Source organism: Mobula hypostoma, chromosome 11 (genome assembly GCF_963921235.1).
Source record: "Mobula hypostoma chromosome 11, sMobHyp1.1, whole genome shotgun sequence".
NCBI classification, from domain to species: domain Eukaryota; kingdom Metazoa; phylum Chordata; class Chondrichthyes; order Myliobatiformes; family Myliobatidae; genus Mobula; species Mobula hypostoma.
The window spans coordinates 109,366,179-109,391,848 of NC_086107.1; the positions used below are offsets into that span (position 1 = coordinate 109,366,179).

A 25,670-nucleotide genomic window follows, 5' to 3' on the forward strand; every position below is an offset into this window, starting at 1 on the left:
ATGAAGGGTCTCTGGCCAAAACATCACATCTTGATTCCTCTCCATAGATGCTGCCTGACCTGCTGAGTTCCCCCAGGATTTTGTGTGTGTTCATCTGGGCTTCCAGCATCTGTAGAACCTCCTTGCCCTCCTTGTATTTATCTTTTAAGTTCTCCCCACATTCTCATCAACACCCACTGGATTCCACCACTCACCTGCGTTCAGGGTGCTTTACAGTGGGCACGTGGCCAAGTGGTTAAGGCATTGGACTAGCGATCTGAAGGTCATGAGTTCGAGCCCCAGACAAGGCAGCATGTTGTGTCCTTGAGCAAGGCACTTGACCACACAGTGCTCTGTGACGACACCGGTGCCAAGCTGTACTAGCCCTTGCCCTTCCCATGGACAACATTGGTGTCGTGGAGAGGGGAGACTTGCAGCATGGACAACTGCTGGTCTTCCATACAACCTCGCCCAGGCCTGCGCCCTGGGGAGTGAAGACTTTCCAGGCGCAGATCCATGTTCTCGCAAGACTAACGGATGCCTTTATTACAGCGGCCAAGAAGGCTTGGGGGTTTGATGTTTTTGTTGCTGTCTGCACGATTTGTTTTTGCGCAGGTAGGGGTTAGGGTTGGATGTTCTTGTTGTCTGCACGATTTGTTTTTTGTGTGGGGGGAATTATGTTTTTCTTTGTATGGCTTCCGTGGTTTTCTTTGTTCCGTGGCTGTCTGGAGAAGATGAATCTCAGAGTTGTATACTGCATGCACACTCCACATAGACAGCACCAAAGATCAGGATTGAACCCGATTCTCAGGCGCACTGAGGCAGGCTCTACCAGCTGTGCCCTTGTATTAGACAGAGCCCCCCCCCCCATAATGCTGACGACAGAGCGGGGTGGCGAACCTTGGTGAGATCGTGCGCCCAAATTGGCGATGATCGAAAGTTCTCTTGTATTCTATGGTAATTATCCAAAGAGATTATCGTTGATTAGTGAATAAGTAATTATAATTAAAATAATGAATCTTGGGTCTTATTCATTGTTTAATATGAATAAAACTATTACAGAGACCGATTGAAATAAAATCAAGTGTTTTAGAGAACATTTTCAAAGATTACTAATATTAATCTTTGAAAAAGAGAATGGAAAAATAACATAATTTTTAAATCACAAACACGAGATCTGCAGATTTGCTGGAAATCCAAAGCAACACACACACAGCAGGCCAGGCAGCATCTATGGAAAAGAGCAAACAGTGGATGTTTCTGTTCAGGGTCCTTGTTCAGGAACGAGAAAAGGGTCTCACCCTGAAATGTTGACTATTTACACTTTTCCATATTGGCTGCCTGGCCTCCTGAGTTCCTCCAGCATTTTGTGTGTATAATTTTTAAATAGCAATCCAGGTGCAATTCAATGCTACTAGGCAGAATAATAGTTCAGCATTGACTAGATGGGCTGAAGGGCCTGTTTTGTGCTTATGTCACTCTATGACTCTATGTTTCTATTGTTTTAGTCATCATCCTTTAAGTACCATGTTGCATGATGTGGGTGATCATGGTCTACGTGACCATGATTGTTCTTGGCAAATTTTTCTACAAAATTGATTTGTCATCGCCTTCTTCTGGACAGCATCTTTACAAGATGGGTGACTGCCAGCTATTATCAATACTCTTCAGAGATTGTCTGCCTGGCGTCAGTGGTCGCTTAACCAGGACTTGTGATATGCACCAGCTGATCATACGACCATCCACCACCTGCTCCCATGGTTTCATGTGACCCTGATCAGGGGGGCTAAGCAAGTGCTACACCTTGTCCAAGGGTGACCTGCAGGCTAGCGGAGGGAAGGAGCAGTCTTACACCTCCTTTGGTAGAGACGTATCTCCACCCTGCCACCCAGTTTACATGTAAAATTGTTATTGTTTATAGGCATCCGTTAGTCTCATGAGACCATGGATTTGCACCTTGCAAGGTTTCCAGGGCGCAGGCCTGGGCAAGGTTGTATGGAAGACCAGCAGTTGCCCATGCTGCAAGTCTCCCCTCTCCACACCACCGATGTTGTCCAAGGGAAGGGCATTAGGACCCATACAGCTTGGCACCGGTGTCGTCGCAGAGCAATGTGTGGTTAAGTGCCTTGCTCAAGGACACACACACTGCCTCAGCCAAGGCTCGAACTAGCAACCTTCAGATCACTAGACGAACGCCTTAACCACTTGCCCACGCGCCAACAAAGTTGTTATTATACCTCAAATAAAACATAAGAAATATGAAAATTGGAATTGTGAGCATTAGTGCAAATTCATAAAAGAGCAAGAAAAGGAGGACTAACACACTTTATTCTCGTAAACACAAGATGCTGGAAATCTTGAGGAACGCACACAAAATGGTGGAGAGATTCGGTTGGTCAGGCAGCATCCATGGTGGGAATAAAGAGTCAATGTTTCGGGCTGAGACCCTTCATCAGGGCAGTTAGCACAACGCTTTACGGTACAGGCGGCCCAGGTTCAATACCCACCGCTGCCTGTAAGGAGTTTGTACGTTCTCCCCATGACCACGTAGGTTTCCTCCAGGTGTTTTGGTTTTGCCCTCACGGTTCAAAGACCTACCGGTTGACAGGTTAATTGGTCATTGTCCCGTGATTAGGCTAGGATTAAATCAGGAGATTGGCTCGAAGGGCCAGAAAGGCTTATCTCAATAAATAAATCAGGACTGGAAAGGAAGGGAGGAGCCAGAGTAAGAAGGCGGGGGGAAGATAAGGCAGGTGATAGGTGAGGCCAGGTGAGGGGGAGGGTGGATGAAGTAAGAACTGGGGCGGGGGGTGTGATGGGTAGAAGAGGTAAAGGGCTGAAGAAGAAGGAATTGGATAGGAGAGGAGAGTGGACCATGGGAGAAAGGGAAGGAGGAGAGGCACCAGAGGGAGGTGAGGAGAAGAGAAAGGCAAGAGGGGAGCCAGAATGAGAAATGGGAAAAGAGAGAAGGGGAAGTTACCAGGAGTTAGTGGAAGTTAGAGAAATCAATATTCATACCATCAGGTTGGAGGCTAATCAAGCAGAATATGAGGTGTTGCTTCATTGTGACTTTGGCATCACTGTGGCAGTAGACTTTTATTCTCATTGTGCCATATGCTAACAAAATGTTTGCATGTGCCATTTTGGGCCAGTGTGCTGTAGGTTTGCCATCCCTGTGAGGGTATGGTTTGGGAATCACTCTTACTCCTTCTAATAGAATCCACTACAAATGGGACACAAGGAGAAAGTCACAGTTCTGTAACCCACCTTCTAACCAAACTCGCCCACGAAAACCACACCCACTTTTGTACAGAGTCACCTTACTTGTTTTGTGATGCCTCACACAGTTAAATAGCTCACCACCAAAGGCAACCCCAGTTGGCTGACTATCTATCTCAAGAGAAAATAAATCTCTATGTTTTGTTTGGAAAACCAGGTATCTCATTAAATTTTTGGCGAAATTGGCCGAATACCGGGATGTGAACAAAATGACGCCCAGCAACATTGCCATTGTGCTAGGGCCAAATCTTCTCTGGCCCAGGAATGAAGGGTAGGTTAAAGGTCAGGTAAGAGGTCGCTTTCAAGGACTCTTTACAACTTGTGTTCTCAGTATTGAGTTTTTTCACAATTTATCTTCTTTTCCTCATTGGTTGTTTGTCGGTATCTGAATCTTCTTTGTAAAATTTTGTTGTATTTCTTTTTTCCTGTAAATGCCTGCAAGGAAAAGGAATCTTTTATGAGGTAATATATGGTGATATATACATATACTTCTAACTTTTTGCGAAGTGTGTCTTGCATCTATTATAATACATCGCAGACACATCCCTCCCCACTGTCAGGCACTGCCTCATGGAGGCAACGTCTATCATCAAAGATACCCATCACCTAAGCTGTTCCATCATCTCACAGCTAACACTGGACAGGAGGTACAGAGGTGCAAAGTCCCACACGCCACCAGGTTCAAGGACAGCTACTGCCCTTCATCCATTCTGTCCTTGAACCTACCTGCGCCCTGACCAGTACTTCAGCATAGCAGCACTATAAACACTTTGCTTCTTTTTTGAGGGAAATGGGTTGTTTCTCATCAAAAGTTCGTATCTTCTTCTTCCTTAAGCCCACCGCGCCTACGGTGGCATAGGCCGCCGAGAGCAGCTCACCAGAGCCCTCCGTCCTAGGCCGAAGGTTGATCAGCCCTCTGGCTTCTGCTTTCACCGCACAACCTCCCACGTCTTCTAGGCGAAGGTCCTTCCTCTTCCAGGAATGAGGTCTTTGGAGCTCCTGTTGGTGTTTCTGCAGCACAAACACGAGGGAATCTGCAGACGCTGGAAATCCGAGCAAAATGCTCAGAATGCTGGAGGAACTCGGCAGGCAGGCAGCATCTGTGGAAACAACTACAACCAGTCCTGCTGGAGGGTTTTTCAGCCAGAAATGTCGACTACTTTTTTCCATAGACGCTCCCTGGCCTGCCCAGTTCCTCCAGCATCTTGTGTGTGTTGCTCGGTGTTTCTGTAGCTCTTGAGTTTTTACTTGATGGGATTGCTAGCCCCATGCCCAACCCTCCTCTTTTCACAGCCGGGCTTAGGGCTGTCCATGGCAGAGTTAAACACTTTGTAGAGTTTATCTTTAATTTATGTTTTTCTTGTAAATGTTGCATATCTGATGCTATTTGCCTGTGATACTTCTCTAAGTAAGTTTCTTATTACATCTGTGCGCACACGTATATGACAATAAACTCCACTTTGACTTCGGTCACAGCAAGCATTCTAAGACAGACGATTGCCTATTGTCTCCTGTTTCCATAGGTCAGTAAGTTGTTTTGTATCACTTTGTCCTGAGAGTAGAAAGATATGATTATGAGGACACGCAGTCCCCTTTTATTGTCATTTAGTAATGCATGCATTAAGAAATGATAAAAATGTTACCATGGCATCTGACATAAAACAATAATATGGCATCTGGTTGATCAGAAATCCTGACAGTCCAGTATCTGACTCATTCATTGGTCCAGAATGAGCCTGGGGTCAAAGTGCAGTTGGGTGGAATAGCTGCAGCCAGGGTACAGATTGTGGGTTGGGGTCCAGATACCAAGGCTCAGGTACCTGGGTTAATTTTCCAGATAGCTTGTGTCCTTCCTGCTCCCTTTATGTTCACTATACTACTGTATTGTGTAGCATTTCATTACTTTTTTAAAATTATTTTACTTTGTTAAGATACAGCATTGTCCTTTGAGCTACACCATACAGCAATCCCCTAACTTAACCCTAGCCTAATCACAGGGCAATTATCAATGACCAATTAACCTACCAACCGGTACATCTTTGGACTGCTCTCCACAGTCCGTCTGTAGAGGATCCAATTGCAGAGGGAGGTGCAGAGGCCGGGATTTTGAAGCTGGTTGATGAGTACTGAGGATCTGACACTTGTGTTTTCCTCATTTCCCAGGAAGGTGTCAATGATGGACATGGCATCGGCATCTTCGGTTCAAGTAGTGTCCGTCATCGAGCCCATCATACAGAACGCGGACAGCATCTTCCCTGAAGGTACGGCCCCATTTCGATTTATTCATTTGAGATAACAGCGCAGAATAGGTCTTTTCGGCCCTTCAAGTCGTGCCGTCCAGGAACCTCACAAGTAATCCTAGCCCAATCACAGGACAATTTACGAAGACCAATTAACCTACCAACCGGTACGTCTTTGGACTGTGGGAGGAAACCGGAACAGAACCAGAAAACCCACATGCTACAGGCAGCAGCGGGAATCGAACCCAGGTCACTGCTACTGTAAAGTGTTATGCTAACCACTACGCTGCCGCCCCCTCCCCCCAATAGTATAATTTTAATAGACGGTCCAGGGCCTCCTCTGCTGCTGCAATGAGGCCACGCTCAGGTTGGAGGAGCAGCTCCTTATATTCCGTCTGGGTAACCTCCAACCCGAGGGCATGAGCATCGATTTCTCGGACATCTGGTAAATGCCCCGCTCCTCCCACCATTCCCATTCCCGTTTCCCCCTCTCATCTCATCTCCTTACCTACCCATCACCTCCCTCTGGTGCTCCTCCACCTTCCTTTTCTTCAGCAGTTACAGTCTTGCGCACACATGTATAGTTGGGACACTTATGTCTTTTGCACTGTACCGTATAAGATTTTTGTCTTGGGCACTAGCAGAGAAACCATGGGAGGGTTTTAAAACAAATTCAAGTGTGGTATGAACGTTGAAGGTGATGGGTAGGTTGATATTCAAAATTAATCCGTTTAGGTGGAAAAGGGAGTGCTCTTTGAATGGGGGAAAACATTGGGGTGGGAAGGTGTTGGGTTGTCGATGGGGCAGCGAGAGATTTGGCGAGGAAGTATCCAGCCTCCCGCCCTTCAGAGCTGGCAATCGTATGGCCCCAGACCATCATTGGATTTGGTTTACTATTGTCTCGTGTACTGAGGTACAGTGAAAAGTTTGGCTTGCATACTGTTCATACAGATCAGATCATTACACAGTACATTGGGGTAGAATGAGGTAAAACAATAACAATGCAGAATAAAGTGTACCAGCTACAGAGAAAGTGCAGAACAGGTGAACAGTAAAGTGCAAGGTCATAGCAAGGTAGATGGGGAGATCAAGCAACCATTGTATTGTACAACGGAACCACTTACATACTTCACATACTTTATACTTTATTGTCGCCAAACCATTGATACTAGAGCCTACAATCATCACAGCGATATTTGATTCTGCGCTTCCCGCTCCCTGGAGTACAATCAATAGTAAATATTAAAAATTTAAATTATAAATCATAATAGAAAATAGAAAAGGGAAAGTAAGGTAGTGCAAAAAAACCGAGAGGCAGGTCCGGATATTTGGAGGGTACGGCCCAGATCCGGGTCAGGATCCGTTCAGCAGTCTTATCACAGTTGGAAAGAAGCTGTTCCCAAATCTGGCCGTACGAGTCTTCAGGCTCCTGAGCCTTCTCCCGGAGGGAAGAGGGACGAAAAGTGTGTTGGCTGGGTGGGTCATGTCCTTGATTATCCTGGCAGCACTGCTCCGACAGCGTTGCAGTGTAAAGTGAGTCCACGGACGGAAGATTGGTTTGTGTGATGTGCTGCGCCGTGTTCACGATCTTCTGCAGCTTCTTCCGGTCTTGGACAGGACAACTTCCATACCAGGTTGTGATGCACCCTAGAAGAATGCTTTCTACGGTGCATCTGTAAAAATTAGTGAGGGTTTTAGGGGACAGACCAAATTTCTTTGGCTTTCTCAGGAAGTAAAGGCGCTGGTGGGCCTTCTTGGCAGTGAACTCTGCTTGGTTGGACCAAGTCAGGTCATTTGTAATAATTGACCCCGAGGAACTTAAAGCTTTTGACCTGTTCCACTTGCGCACCATCGATGTAAATGGGGTGGTGCGGTCCGCTACTCCTTCTGATAACAGTCAGGTAGGAGCTGTCGTTGAGCCTGGTGGTACTTACTTTCAGACTTTTGTACCTTCTGCCCAAAGGGAGATGAGAGAATATTTGGGGAAGGTGGAGTTTTTGATTGTGCTGCCTGCTTTACTGAGGGAGCGGGAGGTGAAGACAGAGCCCACGGAGAGGAGGCTGTCACTCCACCAACAGGCTCTTCGAATATCATGTTGGGAGGGGCAAGCGGAGTTTCATGTTGCTGTCGTAATCTGAGAAGAGGCAAGTTAAAGACATCAACCAACCAAATCAGAGCTTGGTGTCACCCTCTTCCCTCAAGTTCACCCAGGGACCAGTTGGAGAAATGTCTACAATTAGGGCACAGAACAGTGGGTGGAAACTGGCCCCTGTTGTCAGAGAGAATCGGTATCGGCCATCCATACACAGATCTATCACCTTGTTAGCCTAACGTGACACTGGCCTGTGCTGTCCCCGTCCTGGGGGTGTATATTGGGACAGTCTAGTCTAGAGGGAGATTTGCTCTGTATCTAACTTGTGTTGTCCTTGCCTAGCAATATTTAATAGAATAACGTAGAGGTCTGTAGAGCTGATCTGACTGTGTTCCTGTGGCCTGCATCCATCAGGCTCCCGGACCGGCTACAACACCACTCTAACTCCGTGGCTGGGGGCCCCACAGTTCATGTTCTGTGTAACTTGTTTACTTTTTTTTTAATTGCTTACACAATTTGTTCTTTTTTTTTCTTTGCACATTGGGTGTTTGACGTGGAGTTTGTAGTGTGGGTTTTTTAGCGGGTTCTATTGTGTTGCTTTCTCGTGCGAACGCCTGCAAGAAGATGAATCTCACGGTTGTATGAAGAATAGAAGGACGTCCCTTTAGAACAGAGGTGAGAAGGAATCTCTTTGGCCAGAGAGTGGTGAATCTGCAGAATTCATTGCCACAGACGGCTGTGGAGGCCATGTCTTTGGGTATACTTAAAGCAGAGGATAATAGGCTCTCGATTAGTAAGAGTGTCAAAGGTTACAGGGAGAAGGCAGGAGAATGGGGTTGAGAGAGATAGTAAATCAGCCATGAGCGAATGCCAGTGCCAACTCAATGGGCTGAATGGCCTAACTCTGCTCCTGTCTTATGGTATACATACCTTGTACTTTGAACCTTGTGAACTTTGAGGGGGCTTTACTCTATAGCTAACCCATGTTGTCCGATCCCTGGGCGTGTTTATGGGATAGTGTAGAGGCAGATTTACTCTATATCAAATCTGCAAGGTCCCTGCTTTGGGATTGTTGACAGGACAATGTCAAGAGTTCTTTACGCTGTCGGTAGCCAGCATGCCCCAGTTTCGGGTATGTTTGACGGGACAGGTTAGAGAAAGCTCTATTCTGTATCTAACTCATGCTGTGACTTTAAAAGACACGGACGACCCTTTGCACAGACAGCACAATGGGAAGGTGAGAGATCCGGAGAATCTTGGCCGACAGTCAACACTCAAGCTTCGTTTGTTCTGACCAGTCAGATTGGTTTGAGAGGCGATTCTGTCCCACAGTGCCATCATCTGTCAACTCACCACAACAGCAGTGTTAATGGGAGATGCTCAGTCTCAAAGTTCAAGTAAAATTATTATCAAAGAATATGTTGCCATATACAACCCTTGGATTAATTTTCTTGCAGGCATTCACAGTAAATACAAAGAAATTCAATAGAATCAATAAAAGTCATGAATGAAAGGGTTCTCATATGAGGAACGTTTGATGGCTTTGGGCCTGTTCTCGCTGTAATTTAGAAGGATGGGGGGGGATCTCATTGAAACCTTTCGAATGTTGAAAGGCCTGGACAGAGTGCATGTGGAAAGAATGTTTCCCATGGTGGGGGATAGAGGGGTGTCCATTTAAAACAGAGATGCAGAGAAATTTCTTTCGTCCAAGGATGATGAATTTGTGGAATGTGTTACTACAGGCAGCTGTGGAGGCTAGGTCGTTGGATGTATTTATGGTAGAGACTGATAGGTTCTTGGTTGGACATGGCATCAAAGGTTATGGGGAGAACGCTGGGGAATGGGGTCGAGGAGGGGAACGAAGGGTCAGCCATGATGAAATGATGGAGCAGACTCGATGGGCCAAATGGCCTAATTCTGCACCTACATCTTACGGTCTAAGTCTACACATAACAAGGTGGACGTACACCCAATGTGCAAAAAAACAACAACTAACTGCAAATACAAAAAGAAAATAATATTAATAAATAAACAAACAATAAATATCAAGAACATGAGACGAAAAGTCCTTGAAAGAGAGTCCATAGGTTGTGGGAACAGTTCAGTGTTGCAGTGAGTGAAGTTATCCCCTCTGGTTCAGGAGCCTCATGTTTGAGGGGTAATAATTGTTCCTGAACCTGGTGGTGTGGGACCTGAGGCTCCTGTATCTCCTTCCCGATGGCAGCAGCAAGAAGAGAGCGTGGTGGAGGATGGGGGTCCCTGATGATGGATGATGATGTGACAGCACTCCATGTAGATGTGCTCAGAGGCGAAGTCCACGTGGAGTCCTCTGCTGGTACAGAGCCCACTCGGATACAAAACCGACAACCGTGTTACGAGCAGCTTGTACTCTCTGTCAGGTAGTGGAGTATCAAATATCCCCATTTATTTTCATTGTTGACACTTCCTTCTTTCCGTTTATTCTTTTCCAATGAGAAAATGAGATGAAGGTGAAAGATTAGCTTTATTTGTCACACGTACATCTAAACATCGAAACCTACACTGAAACATGCTGTTTTGTGCCAACATGGTCCGAGGATGTGTCTGGTGCCAGCCCGCAAGTGTTACCATACCTCTGGCACCAACATAGCATACCCAGAATTTACCAACACTAACCAGGACGCCTTTTTTGGACTGTGGGAGAAAGCTGGCGCACCTGGAACGAACCCACGTGGTCACGGAGAGAACGTACAGTCTCCCCACAGACTGTGGCCGGAATTGAACCCCAGTCTTCCAAACACTGGCGCTGTAAAAACTGCTGCGCCAACCGCTATGCCCACTATCTGCAGGGCAATGTACTTAATGTGACAGTATTTTGATGGAGTCACTGGGAGGTCTGTCATTTTTTTTTCCAGGGAGTCTTTAGAAAGTATGTCATGTTGAAAACCCCCACCTATCAGTCCCAGGGCGGGGGCAGTGTGGACACTATGCCAGTTTCACCGGGAAGTTTCCTGGATTAAATAGTATTAACTATTAGATGGACAAACTTGGATGCTTTCTCTGAGTGTCAGAGGCTTAGGGGAGACCTGACAAAAAGAGGTAAAATTATGAGAGGTGTTTATAGGGGAGATAGAATCCATTTCTCCCCACCTAATTATTAAATAGGAAAGGTTTAAGGTGAGGGGCTGAAAGTACAAGGGTTCAAGTTCAAGTACAATGGATTCCTGTTGACTGTGGTTCGATCTGTTGGTTGGGGTCAACTATGGATGTTGCATCCCAGCTCTCTACATGATAGCAACATACATCAAAGTTGCTGGTGAACGCAGCAGGCCAAGCAGCATCTATAGGAAGAGGCGCAGTCGACGTTTCAGGCCGAGACCCTTCGTCAGGTCTCTACATGATATGCAAGCCAAGGCAGTACGATGGAGGACAAGCTGTTCCCCATGGCGCAGGCTCCCCCTCTCCACACAGCTGATGAATCCAAAGGAACGGCAGAGACCGATACAGTTCGGCACCAGTGGCATCGCAGGAGTTGCCAGTCAGCATTGAACTCGGTGTACGACTGCCTTAGGGACTCCAGTAGTTCTGGATTTTTCCTCCTGGCTTTATTCCTCAACCCTTCCCCGTGAGTGGGTATTGCCGCAAGGCAGCAGAGAATTGAGATCAGAGTTTTCCCTCTCCGAGATGAGCTGCCAACCACGGCTGATGAGCCACATCTGTCTGAAGCGACTGGTTATAAGGCACCAGTAACCTGTCTTTGCCCCTTCTCCTGTCAGTAGAAATGGTTCCGCTAAGCCACACGTGATGGTGAGGAGCTGGACTTGGTTATCAGAAGCTATTTGAGCTGCACGCCATTGGGAGCATTTAATAGGTAGTGAGAGCTTGTCCCCACCACTCACCCCCACCCCCTGGGCTATTGACGGCCTGAAGGAACCATTCCAGTTAATTGGGCCATCGGTTAATCAGAGCAGCCATTTATTTGGGACAAGCCTTAAAGGAGGAAAAACTAATCAAGAAAATAGCCAAGATTTCCTTGAAATATTGTTTATTTAGATAATATGCCACTTTACTGGGGCAGGAGACGGTTGCCGAACAGTTTCTAACTAGCACCAGTCACGTGCACTTCTGTGGCCGTCAGACCCTACACTGTGCTTAGAGTGAACAGATTTTAAATAGCATCAGCTGCGTGTGCTTGTGTTCAAAAGGCAGTGCTTTTTGTCACTAATAGTTGGTGGGAAATAAGCAGTAAGGCAATTCAGAACCGTTTTGTTCACTGTGGTTTCGAGCATTCAGCCTTGGAGATGCCAGAAAACGGCTGGAAGTGAAAAAGGAATGATTTTGTCACTTCAACAAGTTAGGAACTATGAAGAATTCCCCCTCCCCTCTATCCTTCCCTCTTAACCCCTCTCCCCATCCTTTCCTCCTTCCTCTCTTTCCCAGTAATAGTCCCACCCATGCCAACGAGCCCACGCTATCCAACGATGCCCATGTGACCATTTAACCTACTGACCAATCGGTGTTCACAGAGTGCTTTTGTCTTTGCAGATTTGGATTTCAGTGTGTCAGGAATGTTCGGCCCAAGTTCCCTGTACTCGAGTTACACAGCTCCGAAGAAAGAGAGTGTCTCGATGGAGCCGACACAGACTGCAGCCCCACCAGTCAAGGAGGTCGCGGTGCAGAAGGAAGAGTAGGTTCAGTATTTATCAATCAATTTAACTTGTGTGTTCCTAAACACAAGAGATTCTGCAGACGCTAGAAATCCAGAGCAACACATACAAAATGATGTTGTGTGTTCCTGTATGCTCAGTGGCCACTTTATTAGGTACGCCTGCTCTAATCAGCCAATCACATGGCAGCAACTCGAGGCATAAAAGCATGCAGACATGGTCAAGAGGTTCAGTTGCTGTTCAGACCAAACATCAGAATGGGGAAGAAATGTGATCTAAGTGGCTTTGACTATGGAATAATTGTTGGTGCTAGACAGAGATCAGAAACTGCTGATCTCCTAGGATTTTCACGCACAATAGTCTCTAGAATTTACAGAGAATAGTGCGGGGAAAAAAATCCAGTGCACAAAAACACCTTATTAATGAGAGGGGTCAGAGGAGAATGGCCAGACTGGTTCAGGCTGACAGGAAGGCGACAGTAACTCAAATAACCAGATGTTACAACAGTGGTGTGCAGAAGGTCATCTCTGAAAAAACAACACGCCGAACCTTAAAGTGAACGGGCTACAGCAGCAGAAAACCACAAACATACACGCAGTGACCACTTTATTAATTACGAGAGGTACCTAATAAAGTGGCCACCCAGAGTATTAGTTGCTCCCCTTTCTTCAGTGGCCTGGGTCCCAAACTTGCAAATTCAACCAATCAAACCAGTCCACTTCTTCAAAAGACGATACCTCAAGAAGGCAGCAGCAATCACGAAGGCCCTCACTATCTGAGACATACCCTCTTCTCATTACTACAGGAGGTACAGGAGCCTGAAGATCCACACTCCATGTTTAAGGAACAGCTTCTTCCCCTCTGTGATCAGGTTTCTGAACAGGCCTTGAACCGTGATATACTTCATTAATTTGCTCTCTTTTTGCATTATTTATTTAAAGATCAGCTTTGTCAATCACATTTACAGTACATCGAAATTTACAGTGAAATGCATCATTTGTATCAAATCAAATCAGTGAGGATTGTTCTGGGCAGCCCACAAGGTTCACCATTCCTCCGGGGTCAACAGAGCATGCTCACAACTCACTAACCCTAACCCTAATCCACCATGGACTGTCCCAAGGCCAGATGCGAAAGGAGGAGGGTTGGGCATTGCCACTATCAACTCCATCCCATAAAAACCCAGAGCTACAGCAATATGTTCATGGTCTTCTGCTGCTGTAGCCTCTCCACTTAAAGGTTCGACATGTTGTGCATTCAGAGATGCTGTTCTGTACACCACTGTTGTAACATGTGGATATTTGAGTTACTGTCACCTTCCTGTCAGCTTGAAAAAGTCTGGCCATTCTCCTTTAACGTCTCTATTCCACAGAACAGCCTCTTATTATATTTTTTTTGTTTCTTTCACCATCCTCTGTAAAGTCTAGAGAATGTTGTGCGTGAAAATCCCAGGAGATCAGTTTCTGAGATACTCAAACCACCCCATCTGGCACCAGCAATCCTTCCATGTTCAAAATGACTTAGATCACATTTCTTCCCCATTCTGATGTTTGGTCTGAACAACAACTGAACCTCTTGACCATGTCTGCGTGCTTTTATGCATTGAATTGCTGCCACATGATTGGCTGGTTAGATATTTGCATTAATGAGCAGGTGTACCTAATAAAGTGGCCACTGCCGTACTGTACAGCATCGGAACAGCCCCTTTGGCCCACAATGTTTGTGCTGAATGTGGAGCCAAATTAAACTTTTATCTTCTACTTGTACACGATCCATATTCCTCTATTCCCTGAATATCCCCGTGTCTATCCAACTGCCTCTTAAAACATCTCCTTCAAACCTCTGTTGGCTGTCTGTATTCAGTCCGTGCCTTTTTGTGTCAAATTCTGCCTGATAATGTTCCTGGGCTGCACTAGAAGTGTTTTACTTTGTTTCAAGGAACCATACATGTATGTGTTCAGGGATACAGTAGAAGCCGCCAGCAAAACAGCGATTAAATTTTTCCACCATCAACTGCATCTCTTCCATTTCGCGCATGTCTGCCCTCACCCCATCCTACCACCACCCCGCCAGGGATAGGGTTCCTCTTGTCCTCACCTACCACTCCACCAGCCTCTGCGTCCGGCACATAATTCTCTATAACTTCCGCCATCTCCAATGGGATCCCACCACCAAGCACATCTTTTCCTCTCCCCCAACTTTCTGTTTTCCGCAGGGATCGCTTCCTACATGACTCCCTTGTCCATTCATCCCTCCCCACTGATCTCCCTCCTGACACTTATTCTTGCAAGCAGAACAATTGCTGCACCTGCCCCCACACCTCCCTCCCTACTATTCAGGGCCCCAGGCAGTCCTTCCAGGCGAGGTGACGCTTCGCCTGTGATTCTGTGAGTCTATTGTATCCGGTGCCCCCGGTGTGGCCTCTTGTATATCGGTCAGACCCGATGATGATTGGGTGACCGCCTCACCAAGCACTTGCGCTCCACCTGCTAGAAAAAGAGGGATCTCCCAGTGTCCTCCCGTTTTAATTCCACTTCCCATTCCCATTCCGACGTGTCAGTCCACGGCCTTCTCTGCTGTTGCGGTGAAACCACAGTCAGGTTGGAGTAGCAAAACCTTGTATTCCATCTGGGTAGCCTCCAACCTCATGGTTTGAACATTGGTTTCTCAAACTTCCGGTAATCCCCCCCCCCCGGCTTCTCTATACCCCATTCCCATTTTCCTCTCTCACCTTATCCCCTTATCCCCTTGCATCACCTCCCTCTGGTTCTCCTCCCCTTCTTTCCTTTCTTCTATGGCCTTCTGTCCTCTCCTGTTAGATCCCCCCTTCTCCAGCTCTACATCTCTTTCACCAAGCATCTTCCCAGCTCTTTACTTCACCCCCCTCCCCCTCCCCCCGGTTTCACCTCTCACCTTGTGTTTCTCCCTCCCCTTTCCCCACCCCCTCATTCTGACTCCTCATCCTGATGAAGGGTCTCGGCCCAAAACGCCAATTGTGCTCTTCTCCATAGATGCTGCCTGGCCTGCTGAGTTCCTCCGGCATTTTGTGTGTGTTACTTGGATGTCCAGCCTCTGCAGGTTTGCTCTCGTTTGTGATTGGACTAAATTTTTTTAATTACTTATTTGTTGAGATATAGTGTGGAATAGGCCCCTCTGGCCCTTCGAGCCACGTCACCCAGCAATCCCCCGATTTAATCCTGACCTAATCACTGGACAATTTACAATGACCAATTAAACTACCAACTGGTACATCTTGGACTGTGGGAGGATACCCACGTGGTCACAGGGAGAACGTACAGACTCCTTACAGGCAGTGGCGGGAATTGAATCTGGGTTGTCTGTACTGTAAAGCGTTGTGCTAACCACTACACTACCATGCTGAGACTGATCTGGCTAAGTGTACATCTGCTTCTCCGGACAGGTGCTTGAGCGAGGAACAGCCCCCGGTCCCCCCACCGTCACCACCCTCGCCCGTGGCCGAGGGGCCCAGCAAAGTGGAAGCCCGACCGAACCAGACCCCATCCGTCCAGGCCGAGGTTACCACCGGCCAGAATCCTAACAACTCGGCGAAGAAAGGTTAGTGGTGAAGAAGCATCCCTTAGTTTGGTCGCTTTGAGATTGGATGATGCTTGGGTCAGGTTGAGGATTCCAGTTCGGGTTGGAGGGGGGAAGTCATGTCTCCTTTTGGTTGAAGAGGCTGTGGTCTGCTTTGGAGAGAGTTTTTTTGTCACATCACTTTGAGTCCTGGGAAGGAGGGGTAGGGAACTGAACATGAAAATGAGGTGCTGTTGATGAACCAAAGAACGGAAGACTGTTGAAGCTGCTTCTACAGCTGCTGACTGACCTGCTGGGTATTTCCTGCGTTTGCTGTTTCTGTTCCAGTAATTTTAGTAAATGCTTCAATTGAAAGTGAGAATTTTACATCAAAGAGAAGGAGACTTGCAGAGTTGTGAGGAAAGAGCAAAGATTGTGGTTAGAGGAAGGTGCAGGCGGGGATCATCAGTGAAATCGAGTGGGTTCATCATTGAAATCAAAATGGCTTTTGTGTGTGTGTGTGTGTGTGTGTGTGTGTGTGTGTGTGTATGTATGTGTACAGTATGTGTCTATGCCCAGCTCTGGATTTTTCCCTCTGGGTTTACTCCCAAAGCCTTCCCCATGAGTGGGTATAGCCGCAAGGCAGTGGAGGCTTGAGATCAGAGTTTTCCTCTCTTAGATGAGCTGACGAGCCCCATCTGCCTGAAGTGACTCATTTTAAGGCACCAGTAACCCAGCTTTGCCCTTCTCCTGTCAGTAGAAACGGTTCCGCCGGACTTAGTAGCTAAGCCGCACCTGAAGGCCAGGAGCTGGACTTGGTTGTCAGAGGTTATTTGAGGTGCACGTGACTGGGGATATTTAGTAGGTAGAGGGAGCTTATCCCCGTTACCAAACCCGGCTATAACACCTTGCGGGACCTTGCTCACAGCACGTATTTGTACTGCTTACCATTCTTCTTCTTAAGACCCCTCATTCCTACTGTGAGATAGGCCGCCAAGGGCAACTCAACATGGTCCTCTGTCCTGGGCCAGCCTTCCATCGAAAATCCTCCCTCTCCCGGGGATGAGGCCTTTGGAGGTCCTGTTGGTGTGGCTGTAGCGCTGGGTGCTTGCAGGATGAGGTTGCTAGCCCACGCCCGACCCCCACCCCACACCGCCGCCTCTCGCAGCCAGGATTGGGACCATCCGTGGCAGAGTTGTGCTTGGTATTCATGTTGGTTTATTATTGTCGCATGTGCCAAGATGCAGTGAACTGCTCATACAGATCAGATCATCACATCGTGCATTGAGGTAGAGCAAGGTAAGACAGTAGCAATGCGGAATAGAGCGTAACAGCCACTGAGAAAGTGCAGTGCAGGTAAACAGTAAACCACAAGGTTATAAAGAGGCAGATTATGAGGTCTAGAACTTACCTCATTGTGCGGGAGGTCCATTTCGAGAGTCTGATGACAGTGGGATAGAAGCTGTCCTCGGGCCTGGTGGTACGTGCTTTCAGAATTTTGTATCTTCTGCCTGACGGGACAGGGGAGAAAAGAGGGAGAATGTCTGGGATGGGCTGAGTCTTTGATTGCGTCGGTTGCTTTTTTGAGGCAGCAAGAATTGTAGACAGGGTCCATGGAGGGGAGGTTAAATTCTGAGATGTGCTGAACTGTGTCCAGAACTGTGTGCGGTTTTTGTGGTCATTTGCAAAGCAGTTGTCGTGCCAAGCCGTTATGCATCCATGTAGAATAGTGTATCAGCAAAACTTTTGGCTCCAGGAGCACCAATGTAATGGGATCCACCACCTACCGTAACACAATATGCGTTTTGTGTCTCTGTTTCAGCAAAGAAACCAGGCCCCACCAGACCATCCTACCCTCCCCCACAACAGCCGAAAGCCAATCTGCCGTGGACCTCGAAGCCAGTCTGCAGCACCCTAACCCACACCAGCGAGGACAGGGTGTCCATCGGCCGCAGAGCCACCACCGGTCCGGTCCGAGTGCCCGCGGTACCTCCCCCTCCCGTTCCCGCTCCTCGCTCCCACCTGCGGACCACCAGCCTGGATTTGCCCAGCGCAACAGCGGCGGACGGCCTGCAGCCGGGGTCCAAGGACAAGGGCAAACAGACGCTGGAGGCCCTGATCAAGCGGACCATTCCCGAAACCCTGTCCTCCCACCCTCGCCACCCGCTGGTCAGCTGGGACAAGCAGCCAGAGGCAATGCCCAGGATCAGGGTTTACTCGGCCGGTCAAGTGATGCTTTCCGGAGTGAAATTGGAAATGAACGGATCTTCTTCCGAGGACAAAAGTGGTAAGCATGGAAAAGGGTGGGTAGCTGCTGAGGGAGGAAAGGTGGAGCGGGTGTGGAGAAGCATTTCATCAAACTGAACAAAGTATAGTCCAGATCTGGAACAGGCCCTCCGGCTCATAATGTTACACTGAACTAACTAAACTGATAAAGTTAATCCTTCTACCACCAACTGATCCATACCCCTCCATCCTCTGCATATTCATGTTTCTGTCTAAGAACCACTTATATGCCCTACTGTATCGGATCTGTCATTGCCAAAAATAAAATAAAGTAACTAAAATCATTAGGCCCAGAACACACACACACACACACACACACACTCTCACCCTTACTCACACTCTCCCACTCTCCCACTCTCCCACTCTCTCACACTCTCACACACACACACACCCCATGACTCAAACATATTTTAGTGTTGCCCTATCACCCACACTGTTCTGAATTCTGAACCAGTGTTCCCTCTAATGTTTTTTTTCTTACAGGCCAACCATTGCTCTGGACAGGAAACTTTTACATGGCCTGAAAACTGCGCGACACTTTAATTTTTTTTGTAATATGCGTCCTATGACTATCTCGAATGAAAATTGAAATATCACATACTTTTGATTTTATTTGTTAACTAAAGGGTATAATGAAATTCAACAAAGAAAATCTTCAACACTTCATAAACTTTTTCTAGCTGTATCCCATTCTAGCTGTGTGGCAGCAGAGGCTCTGTACGTGGGGACATTTCAGTTACCGTACTGCTGTACACCCACACAGCTTAGTGGGAACAGTGATCTGAACAGAAAACTACTGTTTTTATTCTGAAATGGCTTACTAGTTATGGATATTGACCATTTGGTAAATTGTACATCTATCTGAATTTCTTACTTATAAAATCAATCACTGTTCACAGTAGAGATTTTAAAAGTCAATCAAAACTTCAAGCTGACAATCGATGACATTTTGAAGTTAGTACAGACAATTGTCCCTTAGCTCTTGGTGCAGATCACATCCTTCCATTAGTCCTATCTCGTCTGTATCTGGCACTCCCTACTGTGTAAAGGGAAGCTATGTTTTAGAGAGCCTTTTCTAGACTCACTACAGGGGCTTCACTCATTTTGCTTGACTACACACCATCACAGTCACCCCTGCCTATCTCGTCTGCAGTAAGCAGAGGTGTCTCTGGTGGTCTCACTTCAAAGGTCTCCCTTGTCTGGGTTTGACTACCCACCTCCTCAGCCATCCCCACCTGGACGTTGTCTTTTATCCTTGCCTTACCACGCTCCCTCCAGCAGCACATTCCAGGCACCCACCGTTCCGTGGTTTAAAAAAAACGTGCCCCGCAGATCTCTTCTGTACTTTCCCCTCTCACTTTAAATGTATGCCCTCTATTATTATACATTTTGACCCAGGGCAAAGATACTGACTGCCTCTCTATGCATCTCATTATTTTGTAAACTTCTATCAGATCTCCTCTCAGCTTCTGCTTCCTGAGTGTGTCTTACAACCACAGACAAGGCATTCTACTGATGTTGGAAATCCAGAGCAACACACACAAAATGCTGGAGGAACTCAGCAGGTCAGGCAGCATCTGTGGAGACAAATAAACAGTCCACATTTCAGGGCGAGGTTCTTTTGTCAGTATGTCTTACCTTTCCTTATAGCACGTGCCCTCTAATCCAGGCAACGTCCTGGAGATCTTGTCTGTGTCCTCTCCCGATCCTCAACATTCCTCCTAAGATAGGCTGACCAGAATTGAATGCACTAACTCTAGCTGCGGCCCAGTCAGAGTTTTACAAAGCTGCAACTTAACTTCCTGGCTGTAGACTTCAGTTCCTTGACATATAAAGGCTAGTGTGCCACATGTCTTTCTTACCACCCTAACCTAGGTGCAGCCACCTTCCGTGAGCTGTGTACATCGGCACAGTTAGCAGTCCTGCCTGGTTCAGGAACAGTTATAACCCCTCAACCATCAGGCTCCTGAACCTGTGTGGGTAACTACACTTACCTCAACACTGAACTGATTCAACAACCTATGGACTCATTCCAAGGACTCAGGTTCTCGGTATTATTTATTTGAACTAACGCTGTTTGTCTTCTTTTGCATGTTGGTTGTCTGCCAGTCTTTGATCGTGGGTTCAAAGGTTATTATCAAAGTATACAACCCTGGAATTACTCTTCTCCAGAGAGTCACGAAACCAAGAAAGAAAAGAACAGCAGTACGATCGTCAACTCACCCCCCACAAATCCCTCCTCCCCACACAAAAAAAATGGAACAGGCACGTCAACCCCCCCCCCAATCCCTCTCCCCCATGCACAAAAATACGAGAAAGGTCAGGCAGAAATGCAGAATATAAAAAATGATAACACTGAAAAAAAAATCTATAGTCCAATTCTATATCCAAAACACAGAAAGCCTGGGTAACATTCTGGGTTTGTGTGTAGTTTTTCATTGGTTCTGTTGCATTAGTTGTGTTCGGCAGGGATCTGTGCTGCGATCTCTGTTGTTTATAATGTATATAAACGGTCTGGATGAAAATGTAGATGGGTGGGTTAGTAAATTTGCGGATGATACCAAGATTGGTGCTGTCCTTTTCTATGTTCTACTTCTTTGTTTTACTATGAATGCCTACAGGAAAATGAATCTTCGGGTTGTATATGGTGATATATACATACATCGATAATTAATTTACTTTGAACTTTGCTAGTGCCTCCTCCCCCTCCTCTTCATTTCAGCTACAATCCTTAACCCTTCTCCTTTCTCCCTCTGGAGCTTCACCTTAAACCAGGGGTTCCCAACTCTTTGATACCGTGGACCCCCTACCATTAACTGAGGGGTCTGTGAATCCCAGGTTGAGAAGCCCTGCCTTAAACCCATCACCAGTCACTTCTGCCACTGCCTGCAAGAGCACGAGAGCAAGTTCCATATCCTTCCGCCCCCCCGGTCCCTTGTTCTGGTCCATCCTTCGGGCAGAGAAGATACTTCAAGCTGATCAAATCCCTTTCATCATTTTAAAGCCCCCATCAGTCTTCTCCATTCCGGAGAAGGGAGCCTTGGCTCTTTCACATTTCCAACAGTTCTGACAATGTCCTTGCAAATCCATTTGAAACTGTTTCTTAATGGAGTGGCCAAAAACAGTGCATCCTCCGAGTGAAGGTAACAGGTTCTCTGAGTGGTAGGTGTTATTTTTGAACTTGCAGCAATTTGGAGGAACATTTAGGTGACAAATATGGATTCCTTTAAGTACCGGTGCTCAAGTCAAGATGCTTATGATGACTTAAGAGTCAGGGTGGAGGGAGAGAACTGATCTTTCTAATTGGAAGGTGTGAGGCGTGGGATGGTGTTGGTTTGTGAGGGGTGGGGGTAGGGGGATGGGTGGTGGGGGTTTGTGAGGGGTGGGGATAGGGGGACGTGTGTTGGGGGTTTGAGGAGTGGGGATACGGGGACGGGTGATGGGTGTTTGTGAGGGGTGGGGATAGGGGACGGGTGATGGGGGTTTGTGAGGGGTGGGGATAGGGGGACGGGTGGTGGGGGTTTGTGAAGGGTGGGGATAGGGGGACGGGTGTTGGGGTTGTGAGGCCTGGGGATTGGGGATTTTGAGTGGTGGGGATAGGGGTAAGGGTGTTGGGGATTCTGAGGCCTGGGCATAGGGGATGGGTGTTGGGGTTGTGAGAGATGGGGATAGGGGGACGGGTGTTGGGGTTTGTGAGGGGTGAGGATGGAGGATTGGTGGTGGGGAGCGTGTGAGGGGTGGGATGGGTGTTGGGGGTTATGAGGGGTGGGGAAAGGGGGATGGGTGTTGGGGAGTTGTGAGGAGTGAGGATAGAGGAGTGGGTGTTGGTTGTGAAGGGTGGGGATAGGGGGACGGGTGTTGGGGTTGTGAGGCCTGGGGATTGGGGATTTTGAGTGGTGGGGATAGGGGTAAGGGTGTTGGGGATTGTCAGGCCTGGGGATAGGGGATGGGTGTTGGGGTTGTGAGAGATGGGGATAGGGGGACGGGTGTTGGGGTTTGTGAGGGGTAGGGATAGGGGGATGGGTGTTGGGGTTTGTGAGGGGTGGGGATGGAGGATTGGTGGTGGGGAGCGTGTGAGGGGTGGGATGGGTGTTGGGGGTTATGAGGGGTGGGGAAAGGGGGATGGGTGTTGGGGAGGAGTGAGGATAGAGGAATGGGTGTTGGTTGTGAAGGGTGGGGATAGGTGGATTGGTGGTGGGGAGGGTGTGTGGGGTGGGGATAGGGGGACGGGTGTTGGGGTTGTAAGGGATGGGGGATGGGTGTTGGGGATTTTGAGTGGTGGGGATAGGGGTAAGGGTGTTGGGGTTGTGAGGCCTGGGGATAGGTGATGGGTGTTGGGGTTGTGAGAGATGGGGATAGGGGTAAGGATGTTGGGGATTGTGAAGGGTGGGGATAGGGGGATGGGTGTTAGGGTTGTAAGAGATGGGGATGGGTGTTTGGGGGTTTTTGAGTGGTGGGGATAGGGGTGAGGGTGTTGGGGTTGTGAGGCCTGGAGACAGGGAATGGGTGTTGGGTGTTTGTGAGCTGTGGGAAAAGGGGAAAGGGTGTTGGGTGTTGTGAGAGATGGGGATTGGTGGTGGGGAGAGTGTGAGGAGTGAGGATGGAAGGAGTGGATGGATGGGGGAAGCTGTGAGAGGTGGGAATCGGGGGGGGGGTGGAAATGAAGACTTCAGAATGCAGAACTCAAAATGAGCACAGCCTCCCTCAGGAGTAATGGATGATGGCTAATACTCCATACAACACTTGTGGAGATTTAATAATCATAATAACTTTATTTAAAGAGCTTTAAAAAAAATGATGTAATTCAAAGTGCTTTACAATAGGATAAGAGAACAAACATGAAAATAAAATAAACATGGCAATAAAAGATAAAAAGATGTTTGTTAAAGACAAGGTTAAATAAATAGGTTTTGACACGTCATTTATAAGCGTGAACTTAGGCTGCGTCCCTTATAGATTTAAGTTTTGAATTCCACAGTTTAGAAGCATAGGTATTAAAGTGACCGACACAATCTGTGTCTCTCTGCCCCCAAAGAGGGTTTCACATTCTTCCATTATCCTTATCCCACCTGTCTCAGGCACCCCCTGTGTAAAGAGGCGCTATGATGCAGAATGCTCTTTCTGGAAAAGTGACACGACAGAGGCCTTACTCACCTCGATTGTCGCAGTCACCCCGGTCTATCTCGTCCGTCATAAGCCAAGGTGCCTCTGGCGGTCCCACTGGACCACAACTGCCCCCAGGTTATCCTTGCCTGGACGCTGTCTTCAACCCTCGCCGTGCCGCAACTCGCACACTCGCGCTGGTTTACTACGCAGCAGGTCAGTGCACATCGTAATAACTTGATACAGAGGGACAACTCAACCATGAGCTACACACACTAAATGCTGGAGGAATTCAGCAGCTACGGAAAAGAATAGAGAGTCAATGTTTTTTCTTATTTATTTATTTATTGAGATGCAGTGTGGAATCGGCCCTTCGAGCCATGCCACCCAGCAACCCTCGATTTAACCCTAGCCCATTCATGGGAGAATTTACAATGACCAATTAACCACCAACCAGTACGCCTTTGGACTGTGGAGGAAACCAGGGCACCCGGAGGAGACCCACATGGTCACAAGAAGAGCATACAAACAGCGGCGGGAATTGAACCTGGGGCATTAGTACTGTAAAGAGTTGTGCTAACCCCTGCACTACCATGCTGCCCGCTGTGAAGAGACCCTTCGTCAGGACTGGAAAGGAGCCAGAATGAGAGGGTGGGGAGGGGAGGGTAAGGAGTAGAAACTGGCAAGTGATAGGGGAGACCAGGTGGGTGGGTAGGAGAGGGGGATGGAGTAAGAAGCTGGGAAGGGATAGGTGCAAGAGGTAAAGGGCTGAAGAAGAAGAGATCTGATAGGAACTTAGTCATACAGCACAGAAACAGGTGATTCGGTCCATCTAATCTATGCCGATCTATTATTTTACTTAAAACCCAAAGCTCTTCCATTTCGGATGAGCGGTACTCAACCTGTACCGTCTGTTTCCTTGCAGGTTCCCAGGAGCAGTTACCAGAAGCCACCACAGAAGAGCAGTCATGATGATCATCATCCTCCCTGTATTCCCCCCACCCACCCAGTTCCAAAAACAGAACCTATGATTGGACAACGCTGGAGCACCTGCAATACAAGTCATTTTTATTGGCTCCCCTTTCATTCCAGCATCCAATGAGAAAGTGATGATTTGAGACCTGCCTGTCCCATTGGCTAGCCCACGCCAGAGAAGCGTCCAATCGATTTGGGCAGATCCTGGTTTGCCTTTTGTCGACGGGGGAAGGCCGAAGGCCTGAAGTGAGGGTGGGAGAGACTGACGTGCCCAGCAATGACCACGACAAGTGCGAGCAGTCTGTCACCAGGCAGGAGAGAGGCATTCCTGTTCAAGACCAGCTCCCATCCCCAGGAATGTTCTGCCCCCTGGCATGGGGATGCAAATCCAGGAGAGAGATCCTGAGGACTGAGTGCAGCCTCTGCCCAGACTCGGCCAGGGTGCAAAATCAGACGCAAGATGTTCCAAAGCCTTTCCCATTACTGTGTAGTCTCTCCACAAAAGATTAGCCTTATTTGTCACACGTACATCGAAACGTACGGCAAAATGCGCCGTATGCGTCAACAACCAACACAGTCCGAGGGCGTGCTGGGGGCAGCCCGCAAGTGCGCCAAGGTAGCAAGCCCACAACTTACCGACTCTAGCCTGTACGTGTTTGGAATGTGGGAGGAAATGCACATCACCACGGGGAGAAGGTACAGGCTTCTTATGGACAGCAGCAGGAATTGAACACCGGTCTTCATGCTGGCAGTGTAAAGCGTCGCGCTAGCCACTGCGCCTCTGTGCTGCCTGGCCCGTCCTCCCGCCGGCGCCAGCCTGGGTCGTGTGCTTGCATTTGTGAAGTTTGCGGTGGGGGGGGGGGGTGGAGTTCAACCTCACAGCCACCCGCCTCAGGACGGAGAGTATGACCCCCGTGAGCCAGAGCTGGCATCTCGTGGTGAGCGCAGTGGAACACTCGGCCTGGTCTCGGCCCTCGACTGCAGCCCAGCCCGCTCTGCGGCGCAGTGAGTGGGCTTCAGGTGAGGGGTGGGACACCTCCGCCTGCCTCAGCCCTCTGACCAGAAGTGCCATATTCTGTACCCAGTGGCCCAGGCCCCTTTATTTTTGTACAAAAATATCTCTCTGTAAATACTACATGAAAAGTGCCTTGTGTAATTTAAATATGCCTGATACCGCAGTAATAAAAGAAGATAGAGTTTTCTGACTTGCTATTCATTTATCAGAGAAAAGAACATCTTTGCAGCTTATTCAGTCCTTTGAGTTTGTGCTAGCCACGGAAGAACAATCGGGCCTTATCCCTCGTCTCAGCTTTTAGTCTATAACACCGTCTGGGTAGCCTCCAACCTGACGGCATGAATATTGACTTCTCTAACTTCCGTTAATGCCCCACCTCCCCCTCGTACCCCATCCGTTATTTATTTATATACACACATTCTTTTTCTCTCTCTTCTTTTTCTCCCTCTGTCCCTCTGACTATACCCCTTGCCCATCCTCTCGGTTTTTCCCACCCTCCCCCTTTTCTTTCTCCCTGGGCC

At 47.9% G+C, this 25,670-nt stretch overlaps 1 protein-coding gene and 1 long non-coding RNA gene across 3 annotated transcripts in view; one reads left to right on the forward strand and one right to left on the reverse strand.

The window, feature by feature from the left end:
• Positions 1 to 25,318, forward strand: part of LOC134354090 (SH3 domain-binding protein 1-like) — a 78,770-nt gene extending 53,452 nt beyond the window's left edge. Inside the window, exons 14-20 of one of the 2 annotated variants that reach the window (XM_063062842.1) lie at positions 3,416 to 3,529; positions 5,422 to 5,519; positions 12,115 to 12,256; positions 15,658 to 15,812; positions 17,593 to 18,057; positions 23,135 to 23,375; positions 24,085 to 25,318. In XM_063062842.1, coding sequence (XP_062918912.1) covers positions 3,416 to 3,529; positions 5,422 to 5,519; positions 12,115 to 12,256; positions 15,658 to 15,812; positions 17,593 to 18,057; positions 23,135 to 23,375; positions 24,085 to 24,190 — 1,321 coding nt within the window. In that variant the 3' untranslated portion in view covers positions 24,191 to 25,318. The remainder of the gene's footprint in view (positions 1 to 3,415; positions 3,530 to 5,421; positions 5,520 to 12,114; positions 12,257 to 15,657; positions 15,813 to 17,592; positions 18,058 to 23,134; positions 23,376 to 24,084) is intronic. The other variant, XM_063062843.1, reaches the window with a different exon arrangement.
• LOC134354091 (uncharacterized) lies at positions 432 to 20,031 on the reverse strand. Its single transcript, XR_010019721.1, has 3 exons — positions 19,695 to 20,031; positions 17,182 to 17,281; positions 432 to 3,693 (listed from the first exon to the last, which is right to left on the reverse strand). It is a non-coding gene; the product is annotated as an uncharacterized LOC134354091 (long non-coding RNA).
• Positions 25,319 to 25,670: the final 352 nt, after the last annotated feature.